This window comes from Fundulus heteroclitus, chromosome 16 (genome assembly GCF_011125445.2).
Source record: "Fundulus heteroclitus isolate FHET01 chromosome 16, MU-UCD_Fhet_4.1, whole genome shotgun sequence".
Taxonomy (NCBI): Eukaryota; Metazoa; Chordata; class Actinopteri; order Cyprinodontiformes; family Fundulidae; genus Fundulus; species Fundulus heteroclitus.
Window position 1 is genome coordinate 19,858,246 of NC_046376.1, and position 21,408 is coordinate 19,879,653.

The window sequence follows — 21,408 nt, forward strand, 5'->3', positions numbered from 1 at the left end:
TTTCAGTTTGATTGAAAATTAAGTGATCTTATGAGGGATCCTATTCATTTTCCATCTGAACATTTCCCTCGTTTCCAGGCTTAAAAGTGCAGAATTCTCAGAATTTCTCAATGGTTTAAAAAAAAGGTTTATTGTTAATATAGAGCAGATATATTTATGGTGGCCAGGCTTTAAAAAGGAACTTGCAAAACCAGAGACTAAAGATTGATGGATACATGTTTTTAACTATAGGGGACAAGAAAAACGTATGCAATTACAAATAAATCTACTTTTATCTCTTTAAATACACTACCTGGCAGAGGTGAAATGGGAGTTTCGTCCAACTTTCCAGATGTCCGTAAAACTTTGTGTTCAAGTATATGATTTAGAGTAAGAAAAACTGTTTTTTTTTCTTTTTGGTTTGTCTGTCTGGGTTGGGGTTTAGTGCTTTTATGAATGAATATTTACTCCATACTGAAGCACACTTAAAAAGGTAAATAAAAAAAAATAGTTTTAATTTTATGATTTATACCTTGATCATTTAAGTGAAATACTAAATTTCTAAACTTCTCAAGACTGTAAGTCACTCTTGAATTATCAACCCTACAACGAAGCAAGGCAGTGGCAGCTTAATGCTGTGGTGATGCTTTTGGTTCCCCCACGTTTCAGATTTACGTAGTTTGGTTTTCATTTTTCTGTTTTATATTTTAGTGTTGGGGTGGAATATTAATAATGAATGAAAAGAATTTTCCAGACTTAAATAATTTGAAATGAAATTGGCTGTGGTGGACCATGGCGGTAAGCAGCATCATGGCATTGGGTTGATTTTCATCTGTAGAATAAAAAATAAATTGTTTATAACCGATGTAGTGTCACCTCGAGTTTGGACAAACATTAATTTGTGTTTGTCTGATCTGCAGTCACAAAATCCCATTAAAAAGAAGGGATCATTGTGACAGTTACAAAATGTGGAAAACTATGAGGTTATGAAGGACCTATTGTACATTTACAATGTACAGTACTATTTATCTTTCTAAAATTAAAATACAGCAGCAAAGTAATAAAAAGGTTGACTAAAAACATTTTTTTTTTATTCAAACTTAGTACAAAAAATACATACAGACCTGACAGAAAACAGAACTGTAGAACAACAACTTTTTGGGAAATAAGGCAAATATGATTTCAAGTAGTAGTGGCATTGTCTTTGTCTTATTCCCATTTATACATATAACAATATGTACATAATAAAACAAAACAGACATTTATAAAAGAAAAATACAACCAGCCTGGAGTAACAGTTTAAAAATGTATTTACAGTCAGTCACAGTCATTTAGACGTCATGTCTTCTGTATCCTGAAAGAGGCACAAAAACCCTTTTGGGTTTCCTCTAGTGTGTCAAAAAATATTCAATACTGAATGTTGAAAGGACAATCCGGAAAGGATGGTACGTTCCTACGCACACAGGTGATGAGAAAAGTGCTTAACTTGATTCAGTTTGGAGGAAACTTCCCTTTCGCATTTCATCTGTGCTCTGAAAATGTAAAGCTCCACCAAGCGACTTGATTTACATCATCACAGCCCGTTAGTGAGTGAGATAACATCTGTATGGGGCTCCAGATGGGATTAGTGTGCCACTGGTAAACAAAATGATTCATCAACAACACAGCTTTGCGCGGAGCTGAGCTGAAGCCATTTAAAGGCTACAAAGTGACTGATTTCACAGCTCTGTTATTTGAACATAAATTACAACACAGTACCTTTGGATAAGCTGCAAGACAACAAAACTGAGGAATTGTAAGAAGAAAACGACCTTTTTTGTTAAGGCTTCGGATGCAGATATTACAAACGGGTAACAGTAGTCCCCTTTAAATCATCAAATACAGTACAGACAGTGCATAACAGAGGTGATGCAACCAAAACGACCACATAAACATGACAGCTATGCTTTTTTTTAAACTAAAAAAAACAAACACTTCTTCCCCCTGAAAACGATAAATCATTTCGTTTTTTTTCCTCCTTTTCTTTTCAAACGGCATCTTGAGATAGGTTGTTGCGCAAAAGACGTGGCAGCCAGAACGCCGGGGCTCCTGAGGGAAGCCGAGCCGTAATTCCAGTGATTTCGGAGCCGACCGTGGTTCCTGAGAGGCATTTCTACTCCTCCGTGTCTGTAAACATCTAACAGATAGAAAAAGGAAAGCTTCTAAGCGGTTCAGATTCCCCGTCTAATCTTTAAACTCTCTTTGATCTTCTAGCGGTTGAGGGAACAGCTCAGACTCGCGGCGCAGCTGAAGAGGGAGGACTTGAAAAGTGCTGAAGGGTTAGAAACTGAGCGGCCCGAACGGCAGGCAGGCGCGACAACTCACAGGCTCAGGAAGCCCGCGCTCGCCGGATAACCCTCCTCCAAATCCTCCTCCTCCCTTTCCAGCTCGCCTCCGCTGTGGGTGGCGACGTTCTTCCTCTTCACCTGTCTGCTGGACGTGCCGCGGGGCCTCTGCATGGGCACCAGGAGGCGGAAACCCGGCTGGGCGTTGGCAGAGGCGGCGCCGAGCGAGGCGGTGAAGGTGCGGAACGTGCGGGTGACGGGCGAGGACGAGGAGCACGTGGACGAGGGGCTGACGCTCTGGACGGACGAGTACCCGGAGCTGTGGGGGTCTGCGGACGAGGCGGGCGCTTCGTGGCCCCGGCCCCCGTCGCCCTCCGCTTCACAGAAGCTGTCGTCGTCGCTGGACAGAGCTCGGCAGTGCTCCGGTCTGTCGTCTCTGTCAGCCACGGGGAGCAGCTTGATGGAGATCATGGAAGCTGTCGAAAGACGAGTTAAAAAAAAAACAGGCTCAACGCACAGATACCATCAAAAAGACGTGCAGAGCTGCAACAAGCCATGGGTTTTTATGACATTTAAAAAAACAAAATATCCGGCCACTTGTGTTTAATTATCTGTTAATAAATTAGTCTAAATCATAGGCAGTCGATGTGGGCATGAAAAACCCTCTTGTGTGAAAATGTCAGAATAGGACGGAGCATTTCGTACTTAAAAGTCAGGTAAACCCCAACATGCAGGTACATCTGAAAAATCTGAATATCGTGGAAAAGTTCAATCATTTTTTTTTTAAATAATCTGGACTTCAACATCATAAATTAAATACAAATCCTTTAAGTCAAGGTCTGTGATCAATAATACCTTCATTAAAGAAAAAACTAAAAATAAGCATTTCAATGCTTTGTTTGGCATCTAAACTAGGGCTGAACAATTAATCGCATTTTCAACATAATCGTGATTTAAAAAAAAACGCAATTTCCAAATTGCAGAGGTCTGCAATTTTTGGCTATGTAACAATTAGTGAATTAGACACGTCCATTAGGTGTCGGTAAAATGTTTAAAGTGGGTTTGCTCCACATGGAAGGGAAGACAGTTGCAGCAGTGAGATAATCTAACTTTACTTGTTTTAGAGTTTATATAATCATACATAGTATTAAGTTCTGGTCAATCAGTTTAATACATTGACTGGTTACACTTTATGTCCAACAAGGATTGATCAACTAAAAGCTGTTCTCTTGAATAATATTCTGATTAATAGAAACATTAAAAGTTCTTGTTTTAAATAGTCCTTCTTTACAAACATCTTTTGTTAGAGAACATTTTTGTTGCTTGTGGTTAATGCAGAGAAAAGTCAAAATTAAATATAAGTTGTGGTTGAAATATATTGTAGGCAGAACAGAGTTTAGATGCTGTTGGTCTTTTAGCAACTAATCCGCATGGCGAGGAAACAAATTGATTTGAAATCGCATTAAATCGCAATATTAAGGAAAAAAAAAAAAAATCGCAATTAGATTATTTTTGCAAAATCGTTCAGCCCTAATCTAAACTGAATCTGGTTCACGTACTTAGGGTCCGTCTTAAACACTATAAGTAAAACGATGTAGAAGCAATAAAAGAAAAGCCATGAAAGGCCATTTTTTAACATTGTTTTTGAATGAATGTTCATCAGTCAGCAACTTCAAAATCAAACAGATCAATGAGTTGGTGTGGCAAACCAAGAACACACTCATTAGCATCTAGATGATAAAAGCTGAAAATAAAAATGTCATAAAATCACATTTTAATTTATCTGGTCAGATCCAGATTCAGTGAATGATAAAAGCAAATTAAAAACTTATTTAGACAACGAAGGTATGTTATAAAGTCATGACCCCATTTAGCTTTCACTATCAAAAATACATAAAGACAGACGATTCTGTGTCTTCCAGAGAAATAATGTCCTACTGAAGGAAGGGCTGATGCATTATTCTGCTCCTCTGCATATAGAGTAGGTCATTTACATGCATTAAGACAGGAGCCTGGCGGTGAGCTCATTCCCATACTCACAGTCCCCATCTTTCTCGGCCTCGCTCTCCTCCTCGCGGTCCCCTTCGTAACCGGAGCAGGAAGAGTCCAGACTCCAGTCCAGGATGTCCCCCAGCAGCATCTCCTCCTGATTGGACAGCTCCGCCGTGGGCGTGGCCACCAGGCCGCTCCGGTGAGCCTGCGCGCCGTCGTCGCGTCTCCTTGGGACAGAGAAAGTGGACGAGCGGCGGGGGTCACAGTGAGTCACAGGAGCTTGTCGCAGATGGCACAAAGAAAAACACCGTCTGGACGGTCCAGGGAGGCTGTTTGTCACGAGGGGCCGACCGGCACCGCTAAATGAGCAGGAAAACTGGCAGAGGAGCAGTGGTCGTTTTCCTTTTGGTACGTTAGCAAACCCCAGTGCAACACGCTGATTAAAGACATCCTCTCACTAGTCGATGAAGTTTACCTGGGTGAAACAGACCCTCATTACAAATGCAGCAGTTCCTGTGGTGGCTGCGTCACGCTAAGGGAGGGATCTCACTCAGCATGGACAGGAAAGCAGGTCAGAATTGACTGGCTCAGGTGAGGCTGGGGTTATGAATACTTTCTCATGGCATTACATCAACTGTAACACCCGGTCGCTAACCATTTATAAGAATTATTCACCCTGCAAACGTGCCAACAGAGAATGACTGCATCATCGATATTTGTCTGGACCCCTAATAAAAAGAGATGTCGGATTGTTGCATAAAATGTTGCGGGAGATCCCATTTTTAATGCTTTCATTTTAAAATGTCATCCGTGGAGTTTTAAGTCCGTACTGGATTACCATATATTGAATATAAACCCCTTTTGGCCCAAAATCAACACGGATTTATTACAAACCCATTACCTGAAAGGTTTCAACATAGAGGGGGCCGTTGGAAGTCCACCGCACCAAATTAGGGCCCCAATACGGACTAAAACAGGAAACAAGGGATTGCGGAGAAAGCGTGAAGTAGTACAACGCAAAAACAAGACAGCAGCTGCAGTAGCTGGAGTCTGCTGCTGCACAGTGAGCAGACATCGTCTTTATCAGAGGAATCTGCATCCCGATGGATGCTGCATAACAGCTTTGCTTTGGACAGTGAACCCGCATGAGGACCACAGCACATTTATGTGGCGTGTGTGTGACAGAGACCCCTTAGAGGATATCCCACAGGTCTTATGCAGAGGCTCACAGGCTCCGTGAGCTCCATGGATCGATTTATATGATTTTGAAAGGGATCCATTATGGAGCGACGTGAAAGGGACCGGAGATTCTTTAAAGCATATGTAATGATACGCGATACATTTATTTTGTTTGAGAAGCCGAAACCACCAAACTGCATTTTCCCCTGTTAATTTAATTTGATGAGTGTTCATTAATTTGATAGGTTTTGTTAGACAACAGTTGTGACGTGCCAACCCCGAAATTAATAAAATCTAAAAATTAATCAATCCTTCAACACTGCAAAACCGAAATAAAAATAAGTAAAATATTCTTTAAAATTAGTGTATTTGTCCTTGATTTGAGCGTGTAAATAAGACGATTTGCCAATGGAATAAGATTTTTGCATTTAAAATAGGAACAACTCATCTCCATCATCTTATTTCAAGTGCAGGATGTCTAATTTTCTTATTTTAGGGGTAAAATACTCATTCCATTGGCAGATAATCTTATTTACTTGCTCAAATCAAGGACAAATACACTAATTTTAAAGGATATTTTACTTATTTTTAGTTCTGTTTTTGCAGTGAATCTTTAATCCACGCATTAAGATCCTCCCCTGATCATGTAACTGTAGGAACGGTACATTTTCTCCTCTTTTCCCAGCTCAGAATTAGAATAAGCAACATGTGTGAGAGGGGCGGGGGGGAAGAGATTGGTCCCTGCCTTACCTCTTGCCAGTGCTGGATGGAGAAGCCAGGAAGGTGTGGATGTCTGCTGGTTGACCGCTAGTTGGACTAGGAGGCTCCATCTGAGGCTCCACCTCAGGAATCTCCAAGATCTGACAGAGCTCTTTAAAATCCATAACCTTGTGGAGAAGAGATTAATAAAAAAAAAATAGAATTTATAAAACTATCTATAACACTTCAGATTTAGAAAACTAAGAAAACATTTAGAATGGCGTACATTTTCTTTGCTGATCTGCTGATAGGCCTCGTCTTCAAAGCGCTGCTTGACTCCAGTCAGGGACACATGCCTGTAGTCTTTGGGCACATCTTGACTGAAACTGAGGACAGATGGGAGTGAGAGGAGGAGAAAAAAGAAATAAATCAGAGAAAGGACAAAAAAAAAAAAAAAAATAACCAAGCTGGGACCACTTTGCTTTCTTCAACAGTATAATCAACTCTTGAGGACAAATCTTGTTAGTTGTCCATTTGAGGATTGGCCCATCGACGCGCCGCTGACCTATCAGTGACTCACAGCGAGGCACGTTTCTCACCCACACCCGGCGCTGCCTCCCACCGTCTTTATGACATTAAAGCTCCGCTGTTCCTGTTTGCTTTAAAGCCCCGATGGCCGTCTATTTCCCTGCTAAGCAGATATTTTTTTGACATCCTATTTCTATAATCAATGCGGGCAAGCAGGAAACAGCCGGACTCGCGACTGACCAATTCCTGTTATCTCGCTGTATGGAGAAGAGTTGGGTGATGGTCATGTGTGAGTCACAGGCCAGCAGTGTTTTTTAGGAGCCATTTCCAGTTTCAGGACGTGGGTTTCTGTCAGACTGTTTCGCAATCAACAAAAACACAGTTAAATAGAGCGAGTATGCTCATTTCATTATCACCCTTATAGTATACAGTGACGTTTAATGGAAATGAGATAAGTTGTTAAAAATATTAACATACTAGTGAATGGAGAGAATAATGACAGTTATGATGTAAAGCACTTTGAACCGCCTTGCTGCAGAAATGTGCTAAACAAAATCAGCTTGACTTGATTTATCCGCCTAATGAACCCATCTCTTCTGTCTCTTTAGGAATTTATTTATTTTTTTAGATGCCACACATGTAAAAAGTGAGGTGATATGACTTAAAAGTAAAATCTAATTTTATATTACCAAATCCAATTTATCAATGTTTTTAACCTTTCATTTCATAAAAAAATACTGTAATATTTTTTTATAACATCTTGAAGTTGACCTGAATTCAAAGTGCAACTAATTATAAGCTTTTGAAACATGCCAAAACCAAATGGTAGGCTCCACCATAGTAAACAATGAAAATATAACCCTAAATGTTTGCTGCTAATGGTATTGCACATCTAAAAACAGGCCTCATTTCACTTGCATAGCTTTAAATGAACTTAAATAAGTAAATGAATATATTAATAAAGTTTCTCGTCTTAAGGTAAAATTTCCTTTTTGGAATACTTTGATACATTTTCCTAAACATATATTCAACATTAAATGCTATCAGTAAAACAATTTCCCCTTTCGGGACTGATATAATACAAAGTTTCATGGAAGCTTAATAGTGCATTGGGCAATAAATAAACTCGATTTTATAAAAAATTCAACCTTTAAGAATTGCAAATTATAATTAATCGATAGTTAATTTTTTGCTCAGCCCTTGTAACCACTATATGCTTACAATTACATTTTTATATTCAATCTTAATTTTTTTTCCAGATTTGCAGAGTCATGGTTTATGTTCCAATTTTGCAGCATTAAACATTAAAGTACATTAAAGTACAAAAACAAAAACTCATCATAAAATTATTGAATATTTCTACAGGAATCAGGCTTAAAATGCAGAGCCACCAATAATTGCTGACTGTGGAACAAAATTCAAGGGAAAAATCCGAAGAATGGTTGGCATGTTGCTGCTAATATTACAAATGCTGATTAATTTGAGGGTAGCATGACATCGGCATCATTGCGCTACAGAATACTGCGATGACAATATAAAAGTTCAAGGATATGGCGGCAGCACGCAGCTGCAGTGTGTCAAGTCCCGTAGACTTGTGCATCTTTTCTCACCAACAGGTTATTTATTGCATCTAAAAACCTGTAGGCCCATAATTACAAGGGCTAAGCAATTTTTTGACACTTGGTAATGTGTTCCATGGAGTGTTTTTTGGAGTATTGTTCTTAACGGTGGCATCTCAAGTGTCACCTGACCAGAGCAATCCGTAATGATGGAAATCCTGTGTCTCGGTTCAGGATTCTGATTAATAAAAAGGAAAATGTCTCAATGTATACCTAGAGCCAAACAGGTGGAGTTTATTCGTGAAATTATTTATTCAAATTGCGATCATGTACTGATTTTTGATGATTTGGATAACGGGTGCAATGTTCTTGCCAAAAAAATTCATACTGAGGGATAGATTCTATGTCAATGTTGACTGTAAACCTAAAAACAAAAAATAATTTACCATGGTGTAATACAAAACTGTGGAAAAACAGAGACGCTGCATTGGGGAAAGCAATTAAAACTGGAAGAGAAAATGGCATGATGCTTTAAAAAAGCTTAAGGAACAAAGTTAAACGAGAAAAAACGCTAGCTCAATCTCACTTTTTTATTATTATGAGTGAGGCAAAAGGCAGCAATACACTGATATGGGAAAAAATATATTTTTTACTACGAGGACCGGAAAACTCTCAGGAAACCTCATTCTAAAAATCCAGGGAGAGTTAGTTGAAGATCAATGTGCAGTTGACTGTGCTCTCAATAAATACTTCAGAGTCTGTTTATGAACTGGAAAAAGCTTTCTCAACAAGGATACAACATTTTTCTCCATTATATACAACAAGTCCAATCTCTGTGCTGGAGAAAACAAATGCATTGAAAATAAAATAAATGATGAGCTCCCTGAAAGGCTCTAAATCTAAAGACGCTTTTTATCTTCATTCTAAGTTTCTAAAATCATTTAAAGATATTTTGTCTGAACCTATCGCTCATTTAATTAATTTGTCTTTTAAACTAGGCCTTTTTCTCCAGTGATCTGTAGTTGAACAGATTCCTGCATTCCTTAACAGCAGCAATTTAGGTTTACATTGTAGGCAATTTGGTTTTAGAGCCAACCAAATCAAATTAAATTAAATCTAGGCTTGATAAACGGGGGTGTGGTGTTTTACTATCAAAACATTCCTATTTTAACTTTTCTCCTGGAGCCTTGGTGTGGCTCTCTTCCAATTTATTAAACAGGAAACAACGTGTAAAAGTTGGTCAAGTAATTTGGTGTGTGACATGGGGGTTCTACAAGGATCAGTATTAAGTCCTTTACTATTTAGCTTATATATAAATGATCTCGCAGAACAATGTGTCGATGTGAATTTGCAGATGTACGCTAATGATACTGTGATTTATGCGCATGCTGAAAAAACTGATGTAGCATCTGCTAATTTAACAACTGCTCTGCAAAACATCACCTATTGGCTGGATCCGTCATGTATGACTAAATGTAAAGAAGACCAAATGTATGTTTTTTCTAAAACCATGGTACAACATCCTAGCGCTGATATTTCGATGAAAAGGGGTGGGAAATGAAGCAGTCACTTAATTTAAATATCTAGGAGTGATTCTTGATTCAAATTTGAATTTTGAGAAACATGTTAAGAACATGGCTAAAGGCATTGCATTTAATATAAAATGTTAAACATATATTAGACATTGTCTCTCACTTGAGGCAGCTAAGACATGTATGCATGCTATGATTTTATTTTTTTACTGTGATACTTATATAAACAGACTCTAAAAGCCTTGGATAAGAGCCAGTGCACTACCACCACTTTAGAAGTCTAGAGACTTGATCTTTGACAATTTTAGATCATTTTGTAACTCGTGTCTTGTCTATAAAAATCATAAATGGTTTGCCCCCACTGCTGTCTGATTTTGTGTATACTCGCCGCCTAGAGACAGTTTGATCTACAAGAATATCTTCTGTGAGAGACTGTACCACCCCATTTCGCCTCACTGTTACCGGGCAATCTGCTTTTTCTGTAAAAGCTACTAATCAGTGGAGCACACTGCCTGATGATGTGAGGAGAGAGTTTTCAAACCTAATTAAAAAAATAATAAAAAAAGTTGTTAAAAACTGCTCAGATATGTAATCATTAATTGAATAACTGTGTGTGTGCCAGTGATTATGTCCGTGCATGTGTGTCTGCTTATGTAGTGTGATTAGAATAGAGTTTGTAGTGTTGCTTTATTTTATTATTGTATATCAATTCTCGTTATCTGTTAAGGGACGGAAGATGCAAATTAGCTTATGCTACAATCTGGTGCAGGGCATCAAATGGCGACATTTGTGTTTGAAATGTACATTATTTCCTTTTAAATAAAGTTTAAATTTACAATCAACCCTCATTTCCTCCGTCTGTTATCTTCACTTCATTACGACGTCCTAACCACTTTGTGAGCTTTAGCGTCTCGGCCACTAAAAATATCCATCAAGTGTAAAGGCAGGGAAACACTAACCAGCCTTTAAAATATATTACTGGCGTGAAGAATTTGCTTGGATGCCAACTTTATATTTAATATCCTACCAAAAAAATGCAATCAAAGCAATTTCTGCAATTGTGATAATGCAAAAATTATTGGGATTCAATATATTATGCAGCTATAATTAACATTGCATTATGTGGGTTTATTGTTATTTTAATTTTCTTATCTAGACTTAACAAAAATGTAGATAAAATAATTTAAATACAGCAGCTTTCAAGTAAACATGCACTTTGAGCTGGATGTTATATATTTCTTGCTTCTTTTTATAGTGTCACATGCTGGTAAGGTATCAAATATATTAAATACCTGGTTAGCTAGTTAACTACAACTAGTTAACCATGCAGTGTAACAAGTCGCTCATATTTGCAGTTTTACCAAGAGTTAACTTGCTAAGGGGGATTGCTGGCGCTCCATTAGGATCCAAATAATGGCCCTTTTTCTGTTTTTCCACAAGCAGACGTATTTCAGAAGAACCTGATTTTGTCTCTTGTTGGAACTTTTTTGCAGCCACTTGATCAGCAGCGCACAGCGCCATGAGTTCTTTGGTTGTGCATTTCCATATGTAAAAAATGTACAGACTCAAATGTACAGACTTTTTTTTTGCACTTTTTGCAACATTCTGGACATTAAAGATATGAACTATGAACCTGCTATGGTAGCTGGGTCAACAAATCAGGAATTAACACAATACTGCTCTGAGTGGTACTGGGCCAGTCCACAGTTTTTTGTTTTTATCTGGATTAATTTACATTTATTAGAATAATAAATAAAGACTAACAATTTGACTGGAGTATCAAACATTAAATGTTGATAATTTAAAGCGGTTTGCGAACTTATAAATGACCAAAAGCAGCAGCTTTAGTGGGTTTTTTTTACCCAGTTTAAGCTCCAGATCAACCTGATAATAATGTTGTCTAGACTTAGTAGGAAATGGGCTTTTTTTCTGAATTTGAATATGAGTGAGCGAGTCAAAAAGGCAAAATAAAACACTAATGGGCAGAATGTTAAAGTCAAAATTTGATGTACGTCAAAAAGGGTTATATTAAAATGTATCTATTAAGCTTTGCTGCATGTATTGTACTTTAGAAAGTGGAAGAATGAAAGAAAAAGATTTTACTTTAGATTTGGAAATTGATCAAAGCAAATTTGATATCTTACTAGACTTTAAAGCGCTTCTCTAAACATCATTCAGACAGACAAATCTCTAATAAAGATATTTTTCCGTTATCATTTTGCTCCTCCACACTCCTAACATTGGAAAACACTTAAATCAATCATCAGGCTTTTCCCCCCGAGCGTTTCGCTGACTGAGATGCTACAGCTCAAGCGGTGTTGGAGACATTGTGATGATGGAAAAGAACAAAAAGGGCGGAGAAAGTGTGGGTTTGATCCGAATTGATATCGTCATCATCTCTACATTCAACGGCACCACAACCGCATGCCATTTTCTGATATCATGCAGCGCTAGAAGTTTGTTCCCAAGCCATGAAGGCAAGATAAAGTAAACCAATAATGCAAACTACCCCTAAAATGAACGCGTCATCAAAAACAGAGGAGCGCAGGAGCGTTTAATCCCATCAAAGCACACTGACGCACTCACCATTTGACATAAAGCAGCACAGAGAGGGGAACGAGGTCCTCCTCTGTAAATCCTGTGTAGTCCTTCAACAGAGTGGGCCAGACGGGACCTGCAGAGCAGCAGACAGATCAAGCTAAGCATAAAACGTTCACGTCGCGGCGGTTTTATTGCGCGCGCGTGTTAACGCAGGGCCTTATTACCATAGTGATGCAGCGCCCGGGTGAGGAGCAGCGCGGCGCAGGCCAGCTTGGCGGGAGGTAGTGTGGCGAGAGCCGAGTACAGCAGCGACAGCTCGCAGACGTAGCTGAACAGGTGAGTGGACCGCCTCTCCAGGGGAAGCAGAAACAGCAGTACGTCCCCGTAGTCCAGCAGCGTGGGGCTCTGATGGAGAGTACAGAGGATTAGAAAAAAAAAAAAGTTTAAAAGCATTCACCGTAGACTAAAAGCTAAAGAACAGCAGTTAGATAGTCGGCAACACTCACCCTTATCTTTCCCCCCAGCACAGACACAACCTCCCCCATCATCCGCACCAAGTCTTCGTATTTGTAGGTGTTGTCCGTCAGCCAAACGGCCTCGCGGATGGTCAGGATTTCTTTGCTTATGTATCTGAAAAATTGATTTTTTTTTTCAGTTGGGCGGGCTTTTAAAAACGAAGCGTAACGCGCGGCCGGTAATTCAGGAAGCTACGAAAAAAACAAAACTTGGAAAGAAGTGCGGAGGCCCTCACCGTGTGCAAACCACCATGCAGGCGATGCCTAGCAGCTGGAGGCGGGCCTTTGGGACGGAGCGCAGAGCCAGGTATCGGTCCACGCAACCCACCGTCACGTGCAGCGTCTGGCTGGAGAAGTCCTTCATGGTGGTCACCTCCACGAGCCAGTCCACCAGGATGTACCTGCAGCAACAGGAAGGGAAAATAATAAAGGGTTTACCGTTTATTCTACAACTGAATACTGCACACGTGCCACGTTCCATTCAATAACTATAATATTCCAGCTGTGCAGTGAAAAAAAAACAAACAGACAATACAGTTTCTTACAAAAGGTATTTTTGTAAGGTCCCTTGAATTACCACATCTGGCCATCATAAATTTCCCAATTTATTGGGATTTTATATTACAGACTAACACAAAGTGGCGCATAAAGGTGGTCAGAGCTGATATGAAGATGACTGGAGCAACATAGAGGGAAACACCTGCAACCTGCCAGACTCAGCAAAAACCCATGAGATCGGAGCACTAAAACACTTAACATACAGCCAAAACCTCTATAGAAGCAAACTCATGTGTTATAATGGCCTAGTCAAAGTCCTGACCTAAAGCAAGCCATGAATCTGTGGCCAGTCCTGAATCCGAAGTTCCTGATGCCCTTCATCCAATCAGAATGAAGTTGAGCTGTACTGTACATAAAATGGCCAAAGGTTCAGTCTCTAGATGGCCATATAGCCCAAAAAGACTTTTCAGATGTTTAACTCTTACATTTTATGTAAACTATGTAGAATTTATCCCCACTTTAAAAATGACGCTTTACTTTGTGTTGGGCCATCAAAAAAAAAATCCAACTCAAAACAGATGAAAGCCACTTGTCATAATGGAGCGAAAATCTGAAAAATCTTAGTAGCCGTCAGCATTTTTCTACGGAGCCCGGGAGAGCTCACTTTAAGTGATTTTTTTTTTTTCAGGTCGTGATAATTTGTGAGCACGTTTCTTTTAATTGAGCCCTCGAATTAATAAAACGTGACCATGTTTTCTTTTAATTGAGTCCTCAAATTAATAAAACTTATTCGAGCACACGTTTTAATTATTTGTGGGTGCGTTTTGGTAGATCGAGATCTCAAATATACTATAACGTGCTCATGTTTACATGTGTAAAGACAATATTGAGTGCACGTTTTACATTTTGTGGCCACGTTTAAGTAGATCGTGCACACAATATTCTAAAACCATGTTCACTAAATTGTGCCCTCGTTTGAGTAGATAGTGCACTCGTTTAATAAATTGTGCCCCCGTTTTACTATGCTCAATTTAGTAAAATGAGCTCACACTATAGTAAAACGAGAGCACAATATAGTAAATTGTGCACACGATTTAGTAAAACGAGTGCACAATATAGTTAAACGAGCGCATATTCTCTCAACATGCAAAACATTTTGCGATGACCCCTCTAGGGCTCCGTATTTTTCAGATTAACCTTTAAAAAATTATATAACTATACAGCTGCCGCTGCATGTCTGCAATTATCATGAAACTTTGATAATCTAAGAGGATTTTATTCATCCCCCAACATGCAACATTTCTATAATATTATGGTGAAGTTTTGTTTTTGTCCTGTACCTCATAGTGTCCTTGATGCCTCGTCTGAGCAGAGCCTGAGCGCTGCGTTGCTGTACCGAGTTGGAGGGACTGAAAACCTGGGCCACCATCTCCGAACAGGCCTTGGACTCCAAACCCAGCGGATTGCCACTGCTGCACACTTTAGCCAGAGACAACTGGGGGGGGAATAAAGAGACCCAAATGTTAAAAATGTGTTTGAGAATAGCTTTAGAGATCTTGACAGCTTGTTGAACCGTGCTGCGCCATAATGACAACAATCTGGTTTGAGTTTACTGCTCTAATAAGAGTGATTTAGATGAGTCATGTTATTATGATTCATGGGGATGAGGGGGGGAGGGGAGAAGAAGAAGGAAAAAAAAAAAATCATGTCAGCATCTGTCAGGCCCTTTTTGACACATTATGATAAATGCTTCAATAAGAATTTCAAAATGGAGGGGGAAAAAAACAAACAACAAAAGGAGAAATTAGATGGTGTCAGAAAAGCGTTTTAACGGCTTGGTTCTTTGTCGTTTTAGGAGCAATGGAGGGGAAAAAAAATCCATAGCAACACAGAAAGGATTTACAATAAAATAAAATACAAAAAAAAAAATCACGGCATATTTAAACAGCTTTTGATCACCTGAGCTTCCCAGCATCCTTTGCCAGCATAGTCCCTGAGGGTTCTCACACACTGAAGGTACCTCCCTGGGTCCGAAATCTGCATTTTAAACAAACACAAATCACCGTCTTATACACATTTAACATCATTTATGCCTTTAAATGCTTAAAAAAAAAAAAAAAAACTTCATTAGAAAGTCTGTCACAAATAGAGCTACAATGCCTTGAAAAACATTGCTAAACCTAAAGCTTTTTGCACATTTTGCCACTTTACGCCCAACTTCCAATACATTTCATTGGTGTTTTATGTGAAAAACTGACACGCAAAGTGGGATTTAATGAAACGCAAAACCCCCATAGGTTTCCTTACAGCAGAGTCTTCCATCTGAGCTTTGGGTCCCTTTGCTGCATCTGAATAATACTCGCAGTGAAAAGGCAGCAATATTGTTTTCTGCTTTCGGCTTCTTCGCGATAGCCACGCCGTTAATCATTTCCCTTATACCTCACCGTTCTAAAATCCCTGTCCCATGTTGGAAACTCCTAATAAAACATGTTTAAAGATGTGAAAGGCGCTGTGAATGCTTTTGCTTGGCAGTGTAAACATAAGCGGTCAGCCCAGGCTCTACTGGAGACAAGAAGCAAACTCACAGCTGCTTTACGGCTGTGCTCCCACAGCAGGTACGAGCTCTGCAGACAGCCGGCCTGCGACGACTCCTCCAGCATGGCTACGGCCTCCGATCGCCTTTCTTCCCCCTGAAAAAAAAACAGTGCAGCACAGTTCCAGATGCTCGTGAAACGTCTTTTGGAGGAGAAGGTTTTTTGTTCTGGCGCTTCTGAGAAAAAGCGGCTGTTCGGCGGTGCCTGACACGCATTGTTCCTGGCTAACACCGAAGGCCTCCTGATGTGTCATGCTGTCAAACAGCGAAGCCCACTGGGGGACATTCATGTAACAGTTGCATAAAGAGACGAGAGGCGGGATCGTTTGGCCTGTTTCTGGTGACTCGCCCAAACAACAGCAGGCGCATTACCATTGTGCTTCGACGATAACAAGCGAACCCCACCCAGAAAAACACCTTCACTTACTTCGAACAGGAGCAGAACCCGGGCCAAACAGTGCAACAGCAGGCCCTTCTTCTCCTACAGAGAAAGGGCGGGGGGGAAGAAAAACAACAACAACATCAAGCTCTGCGCATTTTAGCTCATCGTCAGATTTCGAGCTCGCTTCCGCTGAGCTGGCAGCAGCAGAAGTTACCATGTTGCTTTCGCACTCGGCCTTTAGGTGATCGAACACCACGGCCTTGCAGCAGCTGCCGGTGGGCGACCACGGAGGACGGATGAAAACCCAAGTGAAGGGATCCGCTTTGGGAGAGAGCAGGCTCTCCGCCAAGCTGAAGAAGTGGGAGGCTTTCCGACCGCATACATCCGCTCGCCCTTCGTCGCTCAGCAAAGCTGGAGGGGAGAGGAGGCGAGAGTGCAGGGCTGCAGTCATTTTTTTTAAATCGAGAAGATTCACGTCTGTCGCTGACATCCGGTCAACTAACACAATGTGATAAGCAGATCTACTGTCACTTACGTCCTTCATTGTACAAATAGGCAATGCCAAGTTTCACAGCAGCTTCAAAGTTCCCCTTTTCAGCAGCCCTGATATAAGCGAAAGAATTAAAGTAAAAAAATAAAATCGATTAGGGGAAGCAATTATGTTTCGTTTTTCTCCAGAAAAAAAAAAAGGATCTGTACCTTTCAAACAGCCATAAAATTTTAGGAGACGGCCACGTGTCTCTGAAACTGACCCGGGCCCATACACTGTTGTGGCTGTCAACAATGTCCCGGAGCTGTGAATGAACCTGCAACAGATACCGAAGCGTTAGACGAATCAGCAAGAGTTGTCCAACACGCAACGACGCAGGGCTGGGCGATATGGATTAAAAAATAAATCTCAGATTTTATCATACCAAATCCGATTAATCGATTTTTTTCCTCCTTTTTGTTTCATAAAAAGAAATTAAAGAAATTATTTTAAAACCTTGCTTTTTATGTCAAGTATTTCGTCAGGGAGTTGACCTGAATTCAAAGTGCAACTAAAAACAAGCTGTGAAACATGCTTGTAAAACAAGATGGCAGCCGTGCCATTATAAACAATGAAAATATAACAAAACATTTGCTGCTAGTGGTATTACACATTGAGCTAAGAACAGACTTCACTGCACTTGTGAACATCAGACTAAGTAAAAAAAAAAAAGTAAATAAGTAAATGAAGTACCTCGTATTATGGTAAAAAAAAAGTTTCCACTTAACAATATTTTGACAATACATTTGCCTAAACATATATTCAGCATCACATGCTGTTCTCTTCATGGAAACCCAATGGCAAAATAAAATCCAGATTTTCCAAAAATGAAATCTTAAAGAATTGTAAATTCGAATTAATCGATTAAATCGATTTATCGCCCAGCCCTACAACGACGCAGCGCACGCAGTTGTTTGGCCTACCGCTCTGACAGACAGGAGGTCCTCCGCAGACAGACACTGGAGCACATAGAGAAGAATTTCCTCAGGCAGCGACAGCAGAGTTAGGGTAGACGATCGCTTACGGACCCGCTTCCGAGCCGGAACAGAGTAGCATTTTGAACAACGGCAGTGGATGACTGCAAGTAAAAAAAGAACAATTAAAAGTCACACAATTTAACTTTTACCATGTAGGACTCCTTATTTCCCATCCAAAAGCCGGCAAACACTTTACTTCACAGTGTGAGCAAAACAAAACAACACTTCACGTCTTAGAGCAAAGTTGGCACAGCAATTCCCACGTTAATGCCAAATCAATATTTACACTTAATTAAAAAGCCAGTCTGCAGCCTTCTCCTGCAGGATGTTAGCAAACTGTGGACAGACATTGAAAATGGCCGATGCTGGAGTGCTACACGGTGCCATTCTGTACAAATCTAATGAAAACTGATCTGAAATATGTTCAGATCAGTTTGCAAAAGGTCACATTTATTGTCAGTTGGTGCTATATAAATAAATTGAAGTTGACTGAATTCATACATACAAATATGATGATAATTTTAAAGCTAAATTTCACTCCACATTTACACATTCTGACAAAATGTATTTATTTATTTATTTATTTATTTATTTATTTATTTATTTATTTATTTATATATATATATATATATATATATATATATATATATATATATATATATATATATATATATATATATATATATATATATATATATATATATATATTCAATTGTGCAAGTCCAAGTCCCTTAAGAGGTACCAGATAAAGGTATGGATGGCTGAAAGAGGGTTATTATCTTGTTATTACTACAATTGAACCTCTATTATCATCAGCATCATCATTGTCCTCTAATAGATTACAATTTATACCAACAGTACTTTTTTTTTACTTGTAACTTTATCACCTTGCAGTGTAGTTTCGTAAAAATGTGTGCAAATACCATGATACATTGGTATCTTTACCCAAAGTTATAATGAGACTTCATGCTGGTCCATGCCTACTATGGACTTCTATTTAAAACGAACAGTGTTCCAGAGTACACGTTGTACAAATTTGATGTCAGTTTTACTGTTGAACGTTTCAGAGAGAAAAGGCAATGTTTTCACTTTACAACACAAGATATTTAGTTAGGACATTCAGCATGTGTTGAGGCAAAATTATAGATGCACTAAATACCAGAAGCTGAAAAAAAAATATCCGTTCTTTAGTTGAAATAATTACAGTGAAATATTTGATCAGTAGTTCTATTTTTTTATATTGTATATAATCCCATTTTTGCGTTTTAATACAAGTATGCGTTTCCTGATAATCACTACTTTCTATCTCAAGACTGTTAACAGCTCCCTGGTAAGACACATGCAGGGTCCTCTTAACACATGCAAAATTGTTTAAACTTACAGTATGAAATGAAACTACAGGTGCTTATCTAATTATGATTTTAAAACAAACCCTTTTTATGTCTCTATTGCGTTTTGGAACAAGTCTGACGAGGGTGAACTAAGTTGCAGTCTGTGAGAAGCCGAATCAAGTGAGCGCCCAAATTTCCCTCCCGTCGTCAAGTAAAAGTTGGGTTCAATCGTTGCCCGGTTTCACAAAGTTTAAACCTCGGATTCAGTTTGCAGTGGCTGCCACAAATAATAATTTAAAAAAAAGCACATTTCTAAAACGGTGCAGCGGTTTGATTCTTTAACATTTTGACAATTTGCCCTAAAGTGACAGTAAACTCCAGACGAATCCATCACTAATTCATGAAACATTTGAGCAGGAAACGAATCAATTCTCGGAAGCTACAACGACCAAAAGCTGTCTTTAAACATTCGTTTTACGGGTTATTTTTCATTTGATGTTAAATGAGACAGGAAAAGATAAGACGAGTTACTTACCGTCCGCTTTCATTGCAAGTAGACTGATCTCTCCTTCAGCAGGATGTAGATGCGAAAACTAAGCAGCTTGTTTAGACGTTGCGATTTGTACAAGCTAATATTACTCACACGTAAAACATGGACGATACTATTTTTTAGGCGGATTAAAGTTTAGAAAAGCGTTACAGCTAATGTTGAGTTACTGTGGCTGACGAGTATCTAAACAAGTAACTAGCAGCTTTCCTGAATTCAAATCGAAGCATGCGTCCTCGTTTGGACCCGCCTCTAAAGCGTCCTAGGACCGCCCGCGCACTAGGTTTAAACACTGCGTTGAGTTTGATTAGCGGAGAACGAAGACGTCTCTACGCAACAAAGCGTCCCGCTGATTGGTCACCGTGAAGAACGACAGCACCGGTTGGCTAGATCATATAAATTGTAAAATGGCGAAAGGTCATTGGACGAGGGAACGCCATTTCGAAGTACGCGCTCGCGTGTGGGAACATATGATTGGTTGACCTGATTATGACGCACTTCCACATTTTTGCGGAGTACTTTGGGAAATGTAGTTGGGCTCAATAACACTGTTTAAAGGTACCTTATTTAAAGGGACACGCAGCTACGTGTTTAATACTTCAGTTTCGGAGCAAATCGCATTGAACCTGCTCTTGTACCACATTTATAGTTTAAATTTACTGCATTTATGAATTTTAACGGATAAATTCATACGGATAACACATTATTTTGCAATGAGTCCTCACACAGGTTTTGCTTTCTTTTTTGTTGTTGCTAAAAATTATAATGTGTAACTGAGTATTTAAAACATAGACCAATATGATTCTATTTTGGACAATACAGTTAGGTGTTTTTTTTTTAGTTTTGGGTTGATGATCCCATTTATTGACAAAAAAAAGTTCTCAAACAATGTTGGACCAAAGAGGAAAGTAACTCCCCATCATCTTAATAACTGTTGTTCAACAAAAGGCTGAATTGCCATCAGGCAGCTGCGGTAACTGGCAACGGGTCTTTTATATCCTTGCGGAAGAATTTTGACCCACTTCTCCTTGAAAATTTGTTTTAATTTAGACACACTAGAGTGTTTATGGTATAAGTAGCATATTTAAGGTCACCCTGCACCAACTCAAAGCATAGACTAGATAGATAGATAGATAGATAGACTAGATAGATAGATAGATAGATAGATAGATAGATAGATAGATAGATAGATAGATAGATAGATAGATAGATAGATAGATAGATAGATAGATAGATAGATAGATAGATAGATAGATAGATAGATAGATAGATAGATAGATAGATAGATAGATAGATAGATAGATAGATAGATAGATAGATAGATAGATAAAAAATGGGCTAACAGATTGATTGGGACATTCTTTGAAGCAGCAGTCATAGAGGGACTGACATAATTAAGACCTTTGTGTTGCATCCCTTATCTCTCAGCCGAGTAGTGTCCTCTTGATTGCTGGTCTTTTAAAAGGGGTCATAAACAAGCGGAGTACACTGATGACAATCATTTGCTCCTTTCAGGCTCTCTATTGATCTGCACATCACCTGCTCAACCAATCTCCTCATCACAGATGAGACCAAGGGCTTAGCATAAGTAGCACTCAACAGAATGGTACAAAGAAGCTCCTGGCAAGTTTAAAACATTTTCTTATTTATCTTTAGGCTCACTGCGGAACCTAACTCTTCTTTCACTCCACACTAGAGGTACA

At 39.3% G+C, this 21,408-nt stretch overlaps 1 protein-coding gene across 2 annotated transcripts; it reads right to left on the bottom strand.

Annotated features, from left to right (window-relative positions):
* Positions 1-1,040: 1,040 nt before the first annotated feature.
* Positions 1,041-20,850, bottom strand: ccnf (cyclin F). Of its 2 annotated transcripts, XM_021315523.2 has the most exons (18): positions 19,694-20,850; positions 17,774-17,928; positions 17,021-17,127; positions 16,857-16,924; positions 16,536-16,732; positions 16,367-16,420; positions 15,932-16,036; positions 15,306-15,383; positions 14,687-14,841; positions 13,085-13,249; positions 12,840-12,963; positions 12,558-12,738; positions 12,379-12,466; positions 6,460-6,559; positions 6,225-6,361; positions 4,344-4,522; positions 2,445-2,779; positions 1,041-2,155 (listed from the first exon to the last, which is right to left on the bottom strand). In XM_021315523.2, the coding sequence occupies exons 1-18, from the start codon at positions 19,704-19,706 to the stop codon at positions 2,132-2,134; spliced, it is 2,265 nt and encodes a 754-aa protein (XP_021171198.2). In that variant the 5' UTR covers positions 19,707-20,850; the 3' UTR covers positions 1,041-2,131. The 2 variants fall into 2 exon arrangements, with proteins under 2 accessions (XP_021171198.2, XP_012716000.2); XM_012860546.3 differs by having other exon boundaries at positions 1,041-2,779.
* Between the last annotated feature and the right edge of the window lie 558 nt (positions 20,851-21,408).

Coding starts and splice junctions, on each gene's coding strand:
- ccnf (XM_012860546.3), bottom strand. Junction 16,733..16,856: donor CTATTTGTACAATGAAGGAC/GTAAGTGACAGT, acceptor TCTCCCCTCCAG/CTTTGCTGAGCGACGAAGGG. Junction 4,523..6,224: donor CCATCCAGCACTGGCAAGAG/GTAAGGCAGGGA, acceptor CTCTGTCCCAAG/GAGACGCGACGACGGCGCGC.